The sequence below is a fragment of the Octopus bimaculoides genome, chromosome 1 (genome assembly GCF_001194135.2).
Source record: "Octopus bimaculoides isolate UCB-OBI-ISO-001 chromosome 1, ASM119413v2, whole genome shotgun sequence".
In the NCBI taxonomy this organism is placed as follows: Eukaryota; Metazoa; Mollusca; class Cephalopoda; order Octopoda; family Octopodidae; genus Octopus; species Octopus bimaculoides.
The window spans coordinates 157,031,997-157,052,499 of record NC_068981.1 but is presented as its reverse complement, the minus strand read 5'-3'; the positions used below and the strand labels follow the sequence as shown (position 1 = coordinate 157,052,499).

Below are 20,503 nucleotides of genomic sequence, written 5' to 3'. Positions count from 1 at the left end.
GCCAAAATTTGAAACCATTATTATTATTTCTCTTTATCACAGGTTTTGTTGGAGTTCCTGGAGTTTTACATGTGTAATGGGCTTGCTACCTGCAGCCTATGGTACCATGCTATCCGTTCTTTTCAGCTATCTAATACTTTCCTGATTATTCTGGTCATGCAAAGGAGGCAAACCTTTTGCAACAGTTCTACTGAGTACTCTATTCCAATTTCTTTTATATTCTCCTTGATATCTTCTGATACTGTTCTCAAGAACCCAGCAATAATTGGTACTATCTTCACCTTCTTCAGTTTCCATAGCCGGGCTATTTTGTACTTAAGACGGTTGTATTTATATACCTTTTCTCTTTCCTTCTTGACTATTCATGGGTCAAAGGAGCATGCAACATCAACTATATAGCATTATTATTAGGGCAGTGAGCTGGCAGAATCGTTAACATGCTGGATGAAATGCTTAGTGGTATTTCACCTGTTGCTACATTCTGAGTTCAAATTCCACTGAAGTCTTTACCTTTGATCCTTTCAGGATTGATAAATTAAGTACCAGTTGAGTACTGGAGTTGGTGTAATTGACCATCTCCTCCACCAAATTTCAGGTTTTGTGCCTATAATAGAAAGGATTATTATTATTATGGTGACCTGGCAAAATTGTAAGCATGCTGGACAAATGCTTTCCTGCATTTTTTCTGGCTTTATGTTGTGAGTTCAAATGCCACTAAAGCTGACTTTGCCTTTCAGTGTTTGGGGTTGATAAAATAAGTATCAGTAGAGCACTGGATTTGATGTAATCAACTTACCCTCTCTCCTGAAATTGCTGGCTTTGTGCCAAAATTTGAAACCATCATTATTAAGACAGTGAGCTGGCAGAATTGTAAGCATGCTGGACAAAATGCTTCATGGCATTTTTTCTGACTTTACATTCTGAGTTCAAATGCTGCTAAGGTTGGTTTTGCCTTTTACCCTTTCCCCCAAATTTCAGGCATTGTGCCTATAGTAGAAAAGTTAATGATTATTATTATTATTATCATTATTATTATTAAGGCAGCAAGCTGGCAGAATTGTTAGCACGCCAGGCGAAATGCTTAGCGGTATTTCACCTGCTGCTGTGTTCTGAGTTCAAATTCTGCTGAGGTCAACTTTGCCTTTCATCCTTTTGGGGGTCAATGAATTAATTACCAGTGAAGCACTGAGATTGATGTAATCAACTAGTCCCCCCACCCACAATTATTCAGGCCTTATGCCTTTAGTACAAGGGATTATTATTATTATCAAGGCTGTGAGCTGGCAGAATCGTTAGCATGCCAGGTGAAATGCTTAATGATATTTCATCAGACTTCTGTTCTGAGTTCAAATTCTGCCGAGGTTGACTTTGCCCTTCACCCTTTTGGGGTTGATAAAGTAAGTACCAGTTGAGTACTGGGGTCAATGTAATTGACTATCCCCCTCCTCAAAATTATAGGCCTTGTGCCTGTAGTAGAAAAGATTATTATTATTATTGTTATTCCTTTATCAACAACTTGCTTTCAATACACTTAGTTGAAGAATTCATAATCTCTGCTAGTTCACCTAATCTACTTGCATGGCCATAATTTGTGTGCAAACGGTACCTTTACTACAACTTACACCAATTAAAATTTTCTTGTCACATCTCAAATTTGCTTTCATCGCAAAGACTTTTTTGAGTTCTGTACTTTTAGATGCAGATTTTACTTCCTGATCTCTGCTTCTATCTGCTCATTCTGTCTTCACTCCCTTCATTCCATTTACAAGACCACAAATGTGTTGACTCACTATGGCAACGACATTCAGACAAGACTCCATTTTAAAATAACTAAAATATAAAGTAATCATCCTTTGTATGTTCTTCTCGCACTCCAAAGGGTCAGTTAGTAACACAGCAAACCATAATGTATTCAGAAGAAATGTGATATCACTGTACAAGTTTAAAAAAAAAAAAATATTCAAAGTTTGGAAATATCTGCTCATAACATCAACTGACAGGCTTTTGCTATATTTTAAAATGGTTTCAAAGAGATAAAACTCAGATACACAATAAAAAATAAAATTTTCATTACCTTATTAGGTGTATTTCTCAAAACTTTAGTAAAACATCTTTTCCAAATCCAGCTAGTTGTTTATGTTTTAACCCCAGGTCATCTCCAACTGAGCAGATGTATGACCAGGGTTGTTCCAGCTTTGACCATTTGTTTTTTTGCAAGTATAGTGTTATCTATGACTACATTATCTAATGTGTCTTTCCTCTTTTGAGATAGAGGTATGGTACAATTTAAAAGAAATTTAGCTGCTATTTCTAACAGCTTGAATGACTACATAGAAATTCCTTCATTGGCTTATCTTCATTTATTCTTGATAGCTCTGATAATAACGTCCTTGCTTTGCTTTCAACTTCATTTTTGATACAGATTGCTCCTAAAGATCATAGATAACTGAATCAATAGACCATCAGGCAACCAGCCAACTGATCAACAGTTCATATTCTGTCACAAGCACTGCATCGAATGAAAATACCCTGTCCACTTATTTGTAAGTGATGTCATCATCATCATCATCATCGTTTAACGTCCGCTTTCCATGCTAGCATGGGTTGGACGATTTGACTGAGGACTGGTGAAACCGGATGGCAACACCAGGCGTGGATAGTATAATTTTATCAAAATGAAAAGAAAAGCATCTGCTGTGTAAAACTAAGGAATAATTTGTTACTTAGCAATGCTAAGTTCAAATTTTTGGCCTCTTGTAGATTTCCATGAGAAAGCAATTTGCAACAAGCCAAATATATTCAATGAGAAATTTATTTTTCGTTTATTTAATACTACATAAACCGAAGATAAATTGGCAGGACTCTTTTACCAAAGGATTTGGTAAGGGGTCCTACCAATTCTTTTTCAGGACAGTTCCTTTGTCATAGCTTCCACCTGGTATCCACTTCTTATATGTAACTCCACTAATTCTCCGCATCTCACAGTAGACTGCCCTCCTATTCAAAGACATTAATTGATATGCTAAACTAATTTGAGAATAGCTGATGAGTTTTGAACTCTTGGTACCATTTTTTTAAAGGTCTTGTCCCACACATGAGAAGACTGGATTTTTAGTGGATCGTGTAGGAGAAAGAAATCTATCAATAGGGAGTCAAGTTTCAATAAGTAGAAAGGCTGTGGAACATGTATCTTAGAACAGAGTAAGATGTGCTGATTGCTCTAGTTACTCCATGACATCCCTATTATACCTCCAGTCACCCTGCCTTGCTAATGACCAGAAAGAGAATGAGGTTGGTTGTTTGGTGCAACTATCTCTCATTATAATCCAAATTCAGTATAATTTAAGACTCAGATTTTTTGGAACTACAGATAGTGGGCCTCTCATTACTGTAAGCAAGAGATCACATCTGTGACTGGAATATTGTTACCTCTATAGTTTCTTTATTCCTGATGTAATGCACAAAGTGTTGACTAGGTAGGAATAGTTACAATTCTTTGATTGCAAACATACCTGCATCCCATATTGCTGATGCTCTTATAGCTTTTATTTATTTAGACTAGAGAAGAAAATTGAAAATTGTGAAGCTGGCCTTATAGTCTTATAGTGGCAGTGATGGTGGTAATAGTAATAGTAGTAAATATAGCCTCAGGCAAAAGGAAATGCAGCAGCAGGTGATAAATATGAAACCAAGATATAACTTGATGTGTTTTTTTTTTTTAATCAAATTATCAATGTAGATAGTTGTAATCAGTTTTTCATAGAGGGTGCCAAATATTGATTTTTTTTTTTTTTTTTTAGACAAAAATTAAATCTATTAATGGTGCATTACTTTCTGATGACCTGTATTAATCCAACATTAAAGCTAGCAGTTTGTACACTATATCAGATTCAATATCTGATATCACCCACTTCTTAGCTTCAATTAACAATCTCCATCATCATCTTCATTATCAAACCAACAGTAAATTTGGCTGCAGTTTCCATGCATGTGTGTGTTCACACATGCACGCACGCACACATACTCATACACGCACACACACACACACACACACACACACACACACACACAGGTAAGTTATATGAATCTTACTCCCTATATCTCACACATGCAAATATATAATTTTGCCAAACACTTCCTCCAATCAGCATGTTTTATTTGCCCTTTCCCTCTTATAAAATAGTTGATGCCTGTATTCATGTCCTGATAATAATAGCTTCATCAACATTATTGTCATCATAATCATCATACTCATCATTACTCCCACCATTATCTCCATCATCAAACCGACACTAATTTTGGCATCAGTTTGTAATCAATGTTGTATGATATTCAATACTTACTATTATTCTCTTTGTAGCTTTGACATGTGTTTTTATGCCTTTCAGTCATAGCTTTATTATTTTTTCATTTTCTTTATCCAGTGTTAAGTCCCCTCTCTCTACTGTTAGAGAATTACAGAAGGCAAACTTGTTAGGAGACTGGCCAACTAACTCAAAGGTTGACAGTTCACATGCAATCATTAACATTACCCTCTATTTTTAGTGAAAAATACTTAACTCTCTTGCTCAATTCATGTAACCTGAGACATGAATTTCATTACTGTAAGCAGATGTTACTGTAGTAGATGCTATGTGATTGATTGTAAGTAGATGCTATGTGTTTGACTGATGTTACTGTAAGTAGATGCTATGTGATTGACAAATGTTTCATTAGTTTGTAGTGTTAAGCTTAAATCTTGCCACGAAGCTGAAGAATACAATGAGAAACAATTCCAGTCTATCCTTTGAGTTCTACATAAAAATGTCAATGGTAGCTCAGTGTTTTATTGCACCATATTTTCAGTTTTAATGTTTTCTTGCCTTGAAGCTTGAGTCATCTCACTGCATGACAAGGTGTTAAATTCCTGTGACGTTTGAGATAAACTGGTGTCATGGAAGTTACATAACTCTGACTTATGGATTAAACTTTGTTTCTGTCATTATTTTGTCCCAAATTAATTTTTCTTTTGCTGTTTCTTGTTTAGTTTTCATGATTGTATGAGCAAGATGGTTTTTGTTGGCACAGTTGTTCATCATCATCATCATCATCATCATCATCATCATCATTTAACATCTGTTGTCCATGCTAGCATGGATTGGGTGGTGTGACCAGAACTGGCAAGCTAGATGGCTGCACCAGACTCCAGTCTGATTTGGCATGATTTCTACGGCTGCATGCCCTTCCTAACACCAACCACTTTACACAGTGTCCTGGGTGCTTTTACAGGGCACTGCACAGGCACTTTTGCATGAGTGCTTTTATGTGGCACCACCACAAGTGCTTTACACCACCAGAAGGATTGGTCTTAGCACTTTGCTGTGGAGTACAGGTCTTCTTGAGTATGGCCAGGTGCCAGGTATCTTGATCTTTTGTCATCTCACCTGAAAGGTTCAGCTTCCGGAGGTTGTTCTTCAGTACTTGTTGCTTAGTCCTATACTATAATATACTATGCTATCAATAATATTAATACACTTTTTGTTTTTGTACGTACCTGTTGTGTGCGTCACACTTACTTCAAAGAAGTGGCAAAGTGAGAGAGAAGAAGTGAGAGAGAGTGAAAGAGACAGTGAGTGGTGAAGGCATTCATTCTGTGTTTTTAAATGATTCAGAGAGGACGTAAGAGAGAAAGAAAGAGAGTGAGTGAGAAAGAAAAGTGAGAGAGAAAGAGAGCAATAGAGACAGTGAGTGGTAATGGTGTTCATTTTGTGTTTTTAAATGTTTCAGGAAAGAAGTAAGAGAGAAAGAGACAGTGAGTGGTGATGGCGTTTATTTTGTGTTTTTAAATGTTTTAGAGAGGATGTAAGAGAGAAAGAAAGAGAGAGAGAGAAAATAAGAGTGAAAGAGACAGTGAGTAGTGACGGTGTTTGTTTTGTGTTTTTAAATGTTTATTACATCACAAGAGAAGTAGACATATAGATACATATACACATTGTTAAATCAAAAGTGGGGGGAGAAGAGGAAGTGAGAGAGACAGTAAATACATAAATCCAAAGAAAAGTTCATACATAGATATATACAGCAAATATTGGATGTCAATTTAACTTTTCATTACCACATGAGGATAAAATGAAACAAATGGCTGAGTACTCCACAGACATGCATAACATTAACGTAGTTCTCAGGGAGATTCAGCCTCACACAGATTATGACAAGGCCGGCCCCTTTCAATTACAGCTACAACTCGAGACATATATATATATATATGAATGTATTTGTGTGTGTGTGTTGTGTAGTTTAGGTTAGTTAAAACACGTTTGTAATAGTAAATGTAGTGTTGTGGAAATAAACACAGTTACCAAACTTGCATTCATAAATCCATTTATTATTTCATTCTTTTGCATTTCAATTTGTACATTAAGGTTCGTTGAATATGTATGATGTATTTTAAGTTTAAATAGTAATTCTGTTTACATTTGTGTAACTGAGATATTTTGGTTGGATTATATAGCCATTGGTGTTACATTACTTTCTATATTCTGTAACTGTCACAATATACTTTCCTCGGCCTGAATTTTTTGTGGGGAGGGGCCAGTTGATTAGATCAACCACAGTACACAACTGCTACTTAATTTATCAACCCCGAAAGGACGAAAGACAAAGTTGACCTCAGCAGAATTTGAACTGAGAACATAAAGACAGATGGTCATAATATACAAACTTTTCTCATGGCATCAGTACACTGTTTACAGATGCTTACATTTTTTTGTTTACCATGAATTTTTCACGGGTCCAGTTAGCAGTATATTATAGTATATAGTGTTTGCATAACGAAGTACCACATCCCTACAAATCTTAAATGTTTACATACCAGCCCTAGGAATGCGTCTAATATGTAAATTGGTATATCTGATAACTTAACACCACTGCATGCGGTGGCTATATAAACAATGTGGTCGGAGGTAATAGTGGGTTAGATGAGTGCTGAAGAAGGGGCAACAACCCTTGAAATAGGACATATACACTCATTACCCACTTTTGTCTCTCATCACATTGTTCCTTTACATCTGACGTCTCAATACAAATCATAGTAACAAAAATCAGTGCTGGCTATAAGTTCTAAAGAATATCTGTAGAAATAAAAAAAAACTTGTATTGTATATCTCCTTTCAAGAAGATAAGGTGCAATTTGAGTGATATTTGACTGCTACTTTGTAGCAGTTTGAGTGACCATATAGAGCAATTATATTTCATTTAAAATTCTTGTACGACAGTCTATGTATATAACACTGTAAAGAAGCACTGTCTTAATTCTGGATCAAACTCAAAAGATATAATCTATGCTGCACACAATCTGGGAGAAAAGGTCTTTGTTACTCGCACGTGAACTTTGATGACATTCTTACTCTGGCTACTTTGCTTTTGGGACTCTCACGTTTACTACTTTGGTCACTTAGTTAGCAAAAGACTTCTGGTAAGTCTTTAAGCATATAAAGAAATTTATTTCATGGGTACTTTTACTGCTAACTACTCCTGTCCATCTAATTTCTCTCTATCAGCTTGCTTGTGATACCATTTGTGTGTCCATAGTTTACACTGAAGAAACTGTAAGCCAAGCATGTCTCTTTCCCTGATGATAGCAGAATCCTGTCTTCCTTCCTACTTTAGTCATCTTTTTGTATTATGTGATTAACTACGCACTTCTCTAACACTTGATTGTTCAGCTGCCTTCTCTGCCTTCATATTTTTAATTCTGCTTGTGACTATGCTATTATTAGCTTTTGTGACTGGTCTCCCTTCCATTCATTCTCCTCATTTCCTAACCTCTTGTGATAGTATCAGTCATCTCATAAAGGTGGATTTTTCATAGTTCTTTTATTTTTCAGAATTAAGAGAAACACATTTTCTACAATGCTCTTGCATCTATCTGGTAGACTTGCAAGGACCCTCTTCCAAAATTCACTTGTCCATGACAAAAAAATACTCATCCACTACAGTTCTGACTTCATCTACAGAATTCATATTTTTTCTGTCCAAATGATTTTGAAGACTGCGGAATAAATGATAATAAGATGGGGCAATGTTCAGTGAATATGGTGGGTGGGGCATTGTTTCCCATTCAAACTGCTCTAGCCCTTTGGAATGTCATCCTTGTTCTATGTGGCTGAGCATTATTCTGATGGAAGAACACCTGTTTTGAAACTAAAGATAGTTGTTTTTCTTCTAGTGCTGACTTAAGCCGCTCAAGCTGCTTGCAGTAGATCTTCTTTGTTATCGTTTGGTTTGGGTTTAAAAGTTCAAAGTGGCCTAAACCTTTCATATCCGACCAAACAGATAACATCTTTTAGTTCATGCTTTTGAAAAAACCACATCATTTATAGGATGACCCAATACTTTTATGCCTCTTTCTTTTTGGCGTCAGTAAGAGTAAGTGTACTAATATCATATTGTTCACACTTCTTGCCAATGTCATTGGTCTGGTACACTCATTCCTCTGATCTTCATGCTGCAAAACATGTGAAAACCTCTTACTTTTTGCTTTTCTCTTTGTTAAATATTCCTGATTGTCTTCTTTTATTTCTAGATACTTAATAGTAGTCTCTGCTACCCCCGGTTGAACCTCATGAAGGAAATGGCTATTAACTATGATAAGTGGTAACAGTTGGTGCTGGAAAACACCAATCCACCAGTACAAGCATTGTAAAGTGGTCCTTAAAATGTTAGTGGATGAACAATACATCCACATCACTCTTTTGCCCATTATATTCCAGTTGAATGCTCCTTCTGTTACCCTCTTATCTCTTACTTACCTTTTTTCCTATTTACTACCATACTGCCTGCTTAGTGAAAAGTGGCATTTGACCTGTCTCTGTTCTATCACCTCTATTTTTTTCCTTTATTACTCTACCTCCCATCCTTCACAGTACCTGCCATCCTTCTTTGCTGTTAACCATCATTCTCCAATGACGTTTACCACTCTCATCATTGCCCATCTTTACTGCTATCTCTTACCAGGTCGTTAAACTTCAACTTGCAATAAATCCAAGTGGGGCTGATTTGCGTGGCACCACCTTTCGAGTGTGATCGTTACCAGCACTTGTGCCGCAGCTTCGCGTTCCTGACACTTGTGCCGGTGGCATGTGAAAAGTCATTCAAGTGAGGTCGTTGCCAGTGTCGCTGGACTGGCTCTTGTGCAGGTGGCATGTAAAATACACCATTTTGAGCGTGGCTGTTGCCAGTACCGTCTGATTGGCCTTCGTGCCGGTGGCATGTAAAAGCACCCACTACACTCTTGGAGTGATTGGCGTTAGGAAGGGCATCCAACTGTAGAAACTCTGCCAAATCAGATTGGAGCCTGGTGTAGCCATCTGGATCACCAATCCTCAGTCAAATTGTCCAACCCATGCTAGCATGGAAAGCGGACGTTAAACGATGATGGCTAAAACAGTCTTTAAGAGCAGCATATTCAGCAGCTGTTTTAAAGTATGAACTGTGTGTGAAATTTATGCTTTCATATGTGTGTGTGTGTGTGTGTGTGTGTGTGTGTGTGTGCAGGTGTGGTTGTATAAGAAGTTAAGTCTCCTTTCAGGTTCAGTCTCACTGCTGAAAGACCTTGTACTCTGGAAATGGCATCGTTTGCACTTTTGATCTTACTTGTTCTGCCTTAAGTATCTAGGTGACAGATAATTAAAGCTTGAAGTTTTTAATGATTTTCTTGGTTGTAATGATGGTGACCTGGTTTTTCTTGTGATGTTGAGGACTACATACTTAGATGTTCTAAATGTGAAGTGATAAATCATTTTTAAAAGAACAAAGGAATTAGATCCCTGGAATCCTGTACTCAGAGATTGTGCCCTTGTTAGTGGTAGTGGATTGCTGCTACTAGTGATTATTCATGGTTTTGATAAGGAGACCGCTTTCAAAAGTCTGCTGAAGGTTTTGGTGTCATAGTTCCCCAAAATTTCATGATGATAATCTCTGACCTCAAACTCCCCCCCCCCCCAATCACCCACAAACAATGAAATTGCAGAACAAATAGTTCAAACAGTTAAATAAAGTTTGTGATATCCTCCCAGAGAGAAAAATTAGAGTAATTTTTTCCAATTAATGCTCAGTTATTGTAGTATTCCTCATGCTAATAAGCTGCAGAGTCCTTCAGCATTGATGAGGCATCAAACTTGTACACTCCTGATCACATCCTGATCAAGGGTGCACAAGTTCTTTTGATGAGTAGCTGTTTTATAAAAACTAATAGTTTGATATCAGAAATTGCAAGCTTTCTGTTGCCAAATGGAAACAACACTGCTGTTCTTATAAGGAATCTGATGGTATTTTTGACTCATGTGGACTAAATCAAACCTAAATATGAACCACTTGAAACAAATGAAGGTGATGGTGCTTCTAGTTTATAGAGAACCTATGTTGATGTTGAATAATGGTGTAATACTTGTGGTGAAAGTGTCTCTAGGAGAAATATTCTGTGGGGGAGATGTGAAGATATGAGCATTACATAATGTTCTAGGTGAGATACGAAACTTGTTATTAATAAACTCAGTTTGTTATTTTGATCTATCCATCCATTTGTAGAAACACACACAGTCACACACACACATTCACACACAGTCACACACACACACACACACACACACACACACACACACACCATATGCTCAAGTTATGTGAGCGAGCTGTCAGGTAGTTATGGAGACATGAATAATTATAACTTGGTGATGAGTTGGAGTGCTCCTTAACTGTTAAGGAGACTATTTTCATATATTCTATATTGAATTTTCAGTTATGTGTTGTTATTTGTTTGTGAAGCAAATGTTTCTTGTATTGTTATATCTAAATTCTCTTCATGAATTATTAATCCCATAATATTGATTTCAAATTTTGACACAAGACCAGCAATTTCAGGGGTGGGTTGGGGTGTAGGTTGATTACATCAACCCCAGTGTTCAGCTGGTGCTTATTTTATTGACTCTGATAAAAGACAAAGTGGACCTTGGTGGAATTTGAACTTAGAATGTACAGACTGATGAAATATTGCTAAGCATTTAGTCTGACATTCTTACAATTCTGCTAGCTCACTGCCTTTATTAATCTCATAATATTAACTGTTTTTATTGAACAGAAATGCGCTGTCTTTTTTCTTTCTTATTAGTTGACAATTTGTAATTTTTTTCTTAAACTTTCTTTAACACTTCTTTTTATTGGTACGTGTAAGTATGATAGTGGTCTTCATAGCCTTTTTTGAACTACCTTAGAAAGACCTGATTATGTAGGGCTGAGTTTAATTTGAATTTCTTTGAAAATGAAAGCACAAAGAAAATATAGATTTTAATAAATATTTTGTCTTTATTGAGTGCAATCTTTAAGATTAAGGTTATTAGCCATCTATAATGATATACAGTTTTTTAAACATTTTTCATGAAGACCAACAATTACTGAATATCAATGCAACCATTATTTCTGCCGTTTGGCTATTTTCCAAGACATTAACGGCATTGATATATACTTTCCTTTGTATTTTCTGTGCTCTCGTTATTGATTATGCTTCTTTTATTACTTTTTCTTTTACATTTTTGAAATCAAGATTGGAAAATATGAGAAAGGTTAGTTGTGTACGAAAAATAATTAAAACAGTAAGAAATAGAAAAAGAAAATTAAAAAGATATAATTATTTATTAACGGAATTACTTCATTTCTATGTATTTCCTTTGTATTCTTATTTTTAGAGGTGAATATCAGTGGAGTTATACAAGCAGGTGGCATTTGTGATTTAATCTTTAGTTTTGGTATAGATATTTCTGATTAAGTCTAGCTCAGTTTAAGGAAAATTTTATTGTATTGGCCTATTTTAATTAAGTTTCAAAATGAAATATCACCATTATCATCATCATCATCATCATCATCATTGTTTAACATCCACCTTCCTTGCTGGCATGGGTGGGACATGTTACAAAACAGAAATGATAGCAGTGTAGATAGAACATTAAATATAAAAGTTAATAATACAAAGAGAGGTATTGAAATATTTCTAAGGTAACTGTTCAATACCTTTATTATTTTTTTTAATGTTTTATGTTCTGTCTGTGGTTATTGCCTTCTATAACAGTTTGATTTTCTACATATTTTGCAATTCTTCAAGCAAATTACAATACTCTTTAAATTATGGTACATTCTTTGATACAGCTTTCTGAGAAGAATCTTCTAAAAACTTAAAGTGATTTTTGCTTTATATTAGACCTATCTACATAGTTGTGCTTATTGTTTTGATGCTGTAAATCTGCCAGGCACTCTTTATTTTCTTTTTATTATTTTAATGCATTCATTATCTCTTAAATATCTTTATGTTAAAAGCACTTGGCAGATACTTTCGTTAAATCTTTAGTAAATTGTATGCTTTCTTCACTCTCCTTATAGCTTGAAATTATAGATGAATTATCTAATCACATTGGCTTCAGCTAACATTTCAATAATTGTTATCCTTAATTAGAGTAAGTAGACTAGGTTTGGCTTGTGAGTCAATGTTATGGATGCTTGCTATATAGGCTATTAATTCATATTCTGAATAAAATTTTTCTTCTTTCTTTCTTTCTTTCCTTTTAATCTCTTTATTTTCTTTATTTTTTATTAATACATACACAAAGTGTATATGTGTATAATAAATATATGATTTGTTTTCACATACCCATTTAAAAGTATAATTTAATTCTGAACACTACTAAACTATAACCTATTAATCATCTGATGCATTGACATCTGAATTGTCTGAGCACAGGAGGATGCCAATCCTAGCATTATTTATCTGTAAGATGCAAGATTTATACTGAACAGTCATGCATTCTTTCTTTCTCAGCTGGCAGTTTTCTTTTTCAGTTGGTAATCTTCAAACAACTGACAAAGACCTTAAGAAGATTCATAACATAAGAACAAAGTGTGATGTTGAATTTCAGCCAGCTGAATTATTGCTTCTAGTTAAGATCCTCTTCAAGTGGAAGTTTAAAACATTCATAAAGAATAACAGTTTCTCTTACATCTCACTCAAAGCTTTGCTGTTTTTATAAATTTGTCTAGTCTGCTATTTACATATAGTAATTTTAGTAAAATTAATGTTTGTTGGATTGAATACCATATCAACTCTTGAAAAGGATGCTTTCATTCAGTGTCGTTTTACCATCAGATACATATTAAGTTCTGCAAAAGTCTTATTTTAACATTCCCCACCAAAATAAAGGAAAAGTCCTAAAGATTGGAATAAAAACTTATATGTCAAACAGACCTGAGACTACAAATCAGTTGACATTACTCCATGAAAGATAGAGGGGTACAGTTTCAAACTTCTCTATCCTCCATGAGACTTTATGTGTTTAATTCACCTTGCTGAGAATAGTAGTTAAAAAGCCATGTTAGATAATGCAATCCTCAATACACTATTTTTGAAAAAAAACCCAAAAAGAATGGTATAGTTGTAGTCAGAATGCTGAAATATTTACTGTGTCAGGGCAGAAATGGAGTAAACAATAACATTATCAAATACAGTAAAAGACTAGTAACAGCAATCATCATCATCATTGTTTTAGTGTCCACTTTTCTGTGCTTGCATGGGTTGGATGCCTTTCCTGTCACCAACTCCATGGCTGGACACATTTTCACAGGAGATTGGAAGCAAAGGACACAGTTTGTATCGTGATGACACTTGTTTACAACTATAACATGATGTCAAGACAAAGAAGCTCCAAAAATCTTATCTTGCCACACACACACACACACACACACACACATGCGTGCACACACACACACATGCGCGCACGCACACACACACACACACTCTCTCTCTCTCTCACATAATATGATGGGCTTGCTTCAGGTTCTAACCACTAAATGCACTTACTAGGCTTTGGTCAGCCTAGAGCTATAGTATAAAACACTTGTCCAAAATGCCACACAGTGGGTCTGAACTCAAAACCACATTTTGCTTGTGCCTGGCATAAATGATAATGTCTTGGCTTAACTATAGAAAATAGATATCTGTCTAGAGTAGCATGTTGTCCCGAAGAGATTCTTTTGATCCATTGTTTTCATGCTATGAAGATGAGCGGTAAGTGTGAGCATGATGAGTCATTGTAGTTCATGAAAAGATTAGTGCGTATTAAATCTATCAATAAATATAAAATAGGCTAATCCTGTTATTCTAATACCATTATTCAATTATTAAATTGTCATGGAAGATAATTAGTTATACTACATCATCACTTGTATAAAAAAATTACTTTTGAAATGTTTAAAATTTTATTTTAGTTTTCTGGAACAGCGAAAAGAAGGATTATGGCTAGTAGAGGTAAGATGATTTTTTTTAAATTTAATTTTCATTTTATAAAGTGCTCTAACTGTAAATAAAATCTTTACGAATTTTTATGAATATAGCTGTGATTTGATTGTCTAAAAGTTTTCTGGTTAATTCTAGGCATTTTGTAAACAGCTGGACAAAAGAAAATGTCATATGTTTAATAGGCACAAGTGAGGCAGTGTGGTAAGAAGTTTGTTTCCCAACCACATGGTTCTGGGTTCAGTCCCTTCATGAGCATCTTAGGCAAGTGTCTTCTGCTATAGCCCTAGGCTGACAAACCTTGTGACTAGATGTAGACAGTAACTGAAAGAAGTCTGTTGTATATATATAATATATATATATATATATATATATATATATACACACACACACACACATACACATATACCAATGGTTAGGTAATTTTGACTTACGTCATTTCCGAAGATAAATCGGTCTTTCTTAAATATTAAATACAGTATTAATTTACGTCACCTGGCAGAACAGCAATAACATTCATACTATACTGTATTGTTAGTTCTGAGTTGTATCGATTGGTTATGTTCATATTCGTCTCTGGGAAATAACTAAAAAGCAATAGAAAGAAGCGTGTGAAGTTTATATATTTACACTTCCAAAGATATATCTGAGGATGTTTGTAAAGAAATACAGCCATCACTCACCAATTGGGTTATGACTAGGTAGCAAATACTATGTTCTCACTGGTTGTTTTAGGTGTTTATATAGTTGCAGGTAGACATACACATACTCTTGGCTCTACTATCCTTGACCCAGCAAAATATTGAAGATGTGAGCAGCTGCAGAGAAAGACAGCTGCATCAACATTTGATTGGTGCTTAGTTTCAATAGATTAGACTGGAGCATCGAAGAATGAAGAGTCTTGCTCAAGGACACAATACATCACTTGGTCCAGGAATTGAACCCATGACCTTATGGTTGTGAGGACAAGATCCTAACCATTAGGCAATGCAAGGAATGCATGTAGTGTATTTTGTATGTATCAGGGTAAAGGGTATAGACTCCCTTCAGTCATGAATGACCATGGGATTGCACTTAGAAAGTTCCCCTTCGAGGCACAAGTCCAAGCAAGGTTGTTTATGAAAGACCAGCAGTCACCCATGCATATCTGCCTCCCGATATTAACCAAGGGAAAGGCAAAGGCCAATACAGCTTGGCATCAGTGACATCACAACTCATTTTTACAGCTGAATTAACTGGAGCAATGTGAAATAAAGTGTCTTGCTCAAGAACACAACACACAGCCTGGTCAGGGAATTGAACTCACTACCTCATGATTATGAACTCAATGCTCTAACCACTGAGCCATGTGCCTTCACATATGTATCAACAATGTGGAAAAAGGCAGAGTGAGAGAAAGTGAGGAAGAGAGAGAAAAGCTTTATCAGTCTGTTTTGTCAAAGTTATTTGAAAAACTGCTGATGGTTAGTGGATACTGGTACAGATTTTTATTGTATCATACAATGGACTGTAGTTGCATTCATTGATGACTGAGAAGAATTGTGATCAATTTAATCAATATTAATGTTTAGAGCATTACTTCATTAATTAATATCTGCACCAGACCTGTATTTTGAAACTTTTCATTTTTATTTTACTCTGCTTTACTTGTATTTTATTATTATGTTTTCATTATTCTGCTTCTAATTCACTGATAATCTGTGTGGGTGTCTTGCATTAGTCTTTAGAACAATCATTGTTTGAATTTTTCTCTTGTAAATATAATAATGATTATATTTACAAAAAATTTAAATTGTGCATCAACTGACAACCCATTATATATTATTTTATTCTTAGATTTTATTTTTTAATGGTCTCAGTCATTTAATTTAAACCTCTAAGGCTTTTAGTCTAATAGCATTGAAACCAAATTTAGTTCAGTCAAGTACTTATATTATCAACATCTATTTGTTGAATTGCTAGGGTTATATTTCATTTTGACATAACCTCGACATGGGTACACACATGTACATATTTGCATACATGATAGTCTTCTGCATAGTTTCTCACACCAAGGTTACCATAGAAGACACTTTCCTAATGTGCTATTTAGTAGGATTGAACCCAGAACTACAAGAGTCACAAATTCAAACCTTAACATTGCAAGGAACCTAACTTTGTTGTGCTTGTGACTAAGGTATATAACTCTTCTTGTTACAATATGCCTTAACACAAGTACAACTTAGTATGAGATGTTTTGGCACAGCTGTTTTGGCATTCCCTATTTGGTATTGATGATTCCATGCTGATTTATATCAGATGTGTTGATGTTTCTCTTGTTCTCTCCTTTTCACTTTATGCATGTGAACATCTAGTTATGTCTGTATGTGTTATCTCTGCGCATGCATGTGTATAAGTGTGTGTGTTGTCTGTGTGCCTGGAGTGCCAAAATATACTGTCACTAAAACAAGTTCAGTGTCAAGTCAACCGTGCCAAATTGTCAGTATCCAACAACCATGCCCAATTCACTCATTCCATACTACTCTCATCATTTTCCTTTTCCATCTGCTTTCCATGTTGGCATGGGTTGGATGGTTTGACAGGAGATGGCCAGCTGTCCAGAATCCAGTTGTCTGTTTTGGCATGGTTTCTATGGCTGGATGCCTTTCCTAATGCCAATGGCTTCACATAGTGCGCTGAGTACTTTTTATGTGGCACTGGCACTTTTATGTGATGCTGGCCTGGGTGCTTTTACACAAGTGCATTTTATGTGACACCAGGACCTGTGAGTCCTCAAGGCAACAGCCTCTTGACTGAGAGGGGAAGTAAAGGATATACCCGTATGTATGGACAGTCACAGTTTTACTTAGCTTGATGTGTCTTCTCAAGCACAGCACACTGCTGGAGGTCTTGATCCTTTATCATCTCCTCTGTGAGGCCCAACATCTGAAGAACTTTTCCCACCATTCTAGCAGACATTAAATAATTTCGACAACAAAAACTATTCCATCCGTACATTAAAAAAAAACAAACAAACAAAAACAAGAAGAAATAATGATACTTGAAAAGTTTCAGTTGGGAAATTGAAATTATTATTTTTGCATTTTTCAAATACACTTTTAAACATTTTTGCTTGAGTTTTTAATTTGATTTGACACCAGCTATGAAATTTCTGCTCCAACAACAATTATTAAGATTGAAACATAATATAACCTTTACTCTGTTGATTGTGAGTGTTTTATGTTGTTTGTTTGTTTGGTTGACTGATGCATGGATGTTCTGTGGTGGTCAAGTAGAGTTTGATATATCCCATGGATTTAATTTGCTGAAGCAGTATGCATTAAGTGTTCTTAAATAATAAGCTTGATTATTATGACTGCAGTATAGGAAGGATCCCTACATGGCCATGTAGTGAAAAAGCTTCCTTTGCAATCCCATAGTTCTGGGTTTGATCCTATTCTGTGAACTTTGGACAAGTAAGTGTCTGCTATCAGCTTCAGTATGGCCTATGCTTTGTGAGTGAAACTGGGTAGATAGTAACTGCGTAGGGAGTTCATTAGATGAACTGTATCTCTTGGGTGGTAAGGTAAATTTGTTACTTGGTTTAGTATTACCATCTGGCTCTTAGGTGTCTTTAGCAGACTTCACTCTGATGCAAACATTCAAACAAGTTTACTCTGCCGGTCATAAACCTTTCTCTTCTGAAATTAAATAAATGAAGTGAGCTAAGGGAGATAACGCAAATGGGCCAATGGCATAAGTTTGGATAAATATGTTAAGGTGTGATGTACTCAATGCTACACACACACACACACACACACACACACGCTCTTAATTATAATTTTTCTCTTAATCTTTGACCACTATAATTTGCGTAATTAAAAAGATAAAATTAATTGAATGAACTCTGACAATTGTCCTCAGGTTTTTGCTTTAGAAACCTGATCTTTAGAAACATTTTTTGTTTTCTTTTAACATCTTAGAGACAAATTCAAGAAATTTAGAATTTTTTTCTGCATGTGCATGACCTTCAATACAAAATCCCTTAATATATTTATACAAATTAATGCCATAAGCTTATTTGAGTTATTTCTTTTAGCTCCTTCTTATTTTTTTATTTTTCATATTATACTGACCAAAAACTATTTGTAACTCTTATTGAATTTCTGAAAAATTTATGTCAATTAATGAAGCAAGCTCGAACAAACTATACCATGCTGATGAGATCTAAAAGGCTGAAACAGGTTCATTGCTGTCCTTTGCCTGCAAACAAAGATCAGACTTTCCATCTCATGTAAATTAACTGTGAGAGTCAATTCTTAACTTATTGTAATTATCTCCCCTTTTTTGTCATAGTTGCTAACACTTGCCACTAGGATTTTGTTAGTATTACCACTGTGTTGACTGGAGTCATGTAATAATGATAACAGTCACATATATACTGAATGGGTTGGGCCATTCTGTCCTGTATAAATTAAATGTATATTTAGCTTCATTATTTCTCTTTATGTTGATTATGTATAGTGAATATATATCTTGTTCCTGTGTAATGTATATATGTTGTCTGTATATTTTTGCATTGTGGAAGTCTCACTATTGTGTAATTAATGAACGGAGGATGCTTACTGTTGTGAATTGTTTATTAATTTCAGTTTTATGCACCATGGTGTGGCCATTGCCAGAGATTAGAACCTATCTACAATCAAGTTTATATCCATCTTCGCCATACTGCCATCAAAGTAGGAAAGCTGGACTGTACCAAATATTCAAATGTGGCCAATATGTTTGGAGTCAAAGGATTCCCTACCATAAAATTGTAAGTAAAAAAATGAAATCACATGCACAGACACAATTTGGTTATATAGATTCTATACAGTATATGTAGTTGGTACACACAACCCTAGCAACAGTCTAATTCTCATGGTATATGTATAAAAGACAAAGCAATAGTAGATATTCTTAGTGTGAGTCATACATTTTTGGAAATTTAGATATATTTGCATTTACCAGTGCCACATAAAAGGCACCTGTGCCAGCACCACAGAAAAAGCACCCAGCACACTCTGTAAAGTTGCTGATGTTAGGAAGGGCATCCAGCTGTAGAAACCAAACCAAGTCAAACTGGAACCTGGTGAAGCTCTCCTATTTGCCAGCTCTCGTTAAATCATCCAACCCACGTCAGCATGGAAAATTGACACTAAAAGATGATGATGATGATGATGATGATGATGATGATGATTGTTCCTACTACAGACCACTCAAGTTACATACATAACAACACACATCTTCACTCACTCACTCAGTCACTCTATTTCTCTCTTAAGCACACGTCCATTTCATACACACTTACATACATATTTCACTTTCTCCTCTCTTTCAATTTCTGCTCTCACTTCAAAGCAAATGTTGTCTTTTCACTTTCTCCTCTCTTTCAATTTCTGCTCCCTTCACTGCATAAAGAAATAAAGTATTTTTATGGAAATTAATGAACAATCATATGATCCCATATGATGAGCCATATGAATGAGTTGATCACTTAGCTGCTTCAAATGAATGAATGCCATAAAATAACTTTCTTTGGCATGCACACACACACGCACACACGCAGGGTAAAACTTCTGTATGAATTATGTTAATTATTGCTGTGTGCGCATGCAAAATTACAGCTCAAATCCTGTTGAAATGACCTTTTTCTATTCTGTAATTTGTGTTTGTGATATAAACTTAAAAGGAAGTTTTCCCAGAAATCCTGTCCTTTACCTGTTGTTTCTAGCAAGTCCAAGGTGACATTTGCGTTCCCACCTGATTTTTTTCCCTAGATTTCTTCCAATCCCTATGTTTTCAATACAGGAAATTAGGATTTCACTGAAAAAACATGTTCTCAATATTTTAATTTTCTCCCTCCCCACCCCAATTTCTACATCTTTACTTTTTTCTAAATTTTTTTCTTGGTAATCCACAGAGAAAAAAAGAGAGAGTACAAATCTTTAAGAATTTTCTTCTTCCTTTTTTCTTAAAGAAACTCTAAAATCTTCCCGAACATCCACCCATCACCTCACCACTTTCAAAAAGCTGCAAACTCCCAATGTTTCACTTTTAGCTTTTTGGAAAGCAAAAAAGTTTCTTCAGAAATAATGTTGTTTACCTATTGTTTCTAGCATGGGTTTTCTGGTGGTGGTCTGGTGTTTTTTACATCAGCTATTTCAGTATAAT

The 20,503-nt window shown here is 35.3% G+C and overlaps 1 protein-coding gene across 1 annotated transcript in view; it reads left to right on the top strand.

Moving 5' to 3' along the window:
• LOC106871411 (protein disulfide-isomerase TMX3) overlaps positions 1–20,503 on the top strand; it is a 121,624-nt gene that overhangs the window by 4,161 nt on the left and 96,960 nt on the right. Inside the window, exons 3-4 of the mRNA XM_014917836.2 lie at positions 14,284–14,323; positions 18,943–19,106. Of these exons, the coding sequence (XP_014773322.1) occupies positions 14,284–14,323; positions 18,943–19,106 (204 nt within the window). The remainder of the gene's footprint in view (positions 1–14,283; positions 14,324–18,942; positions 19,107–20,503) is intronic.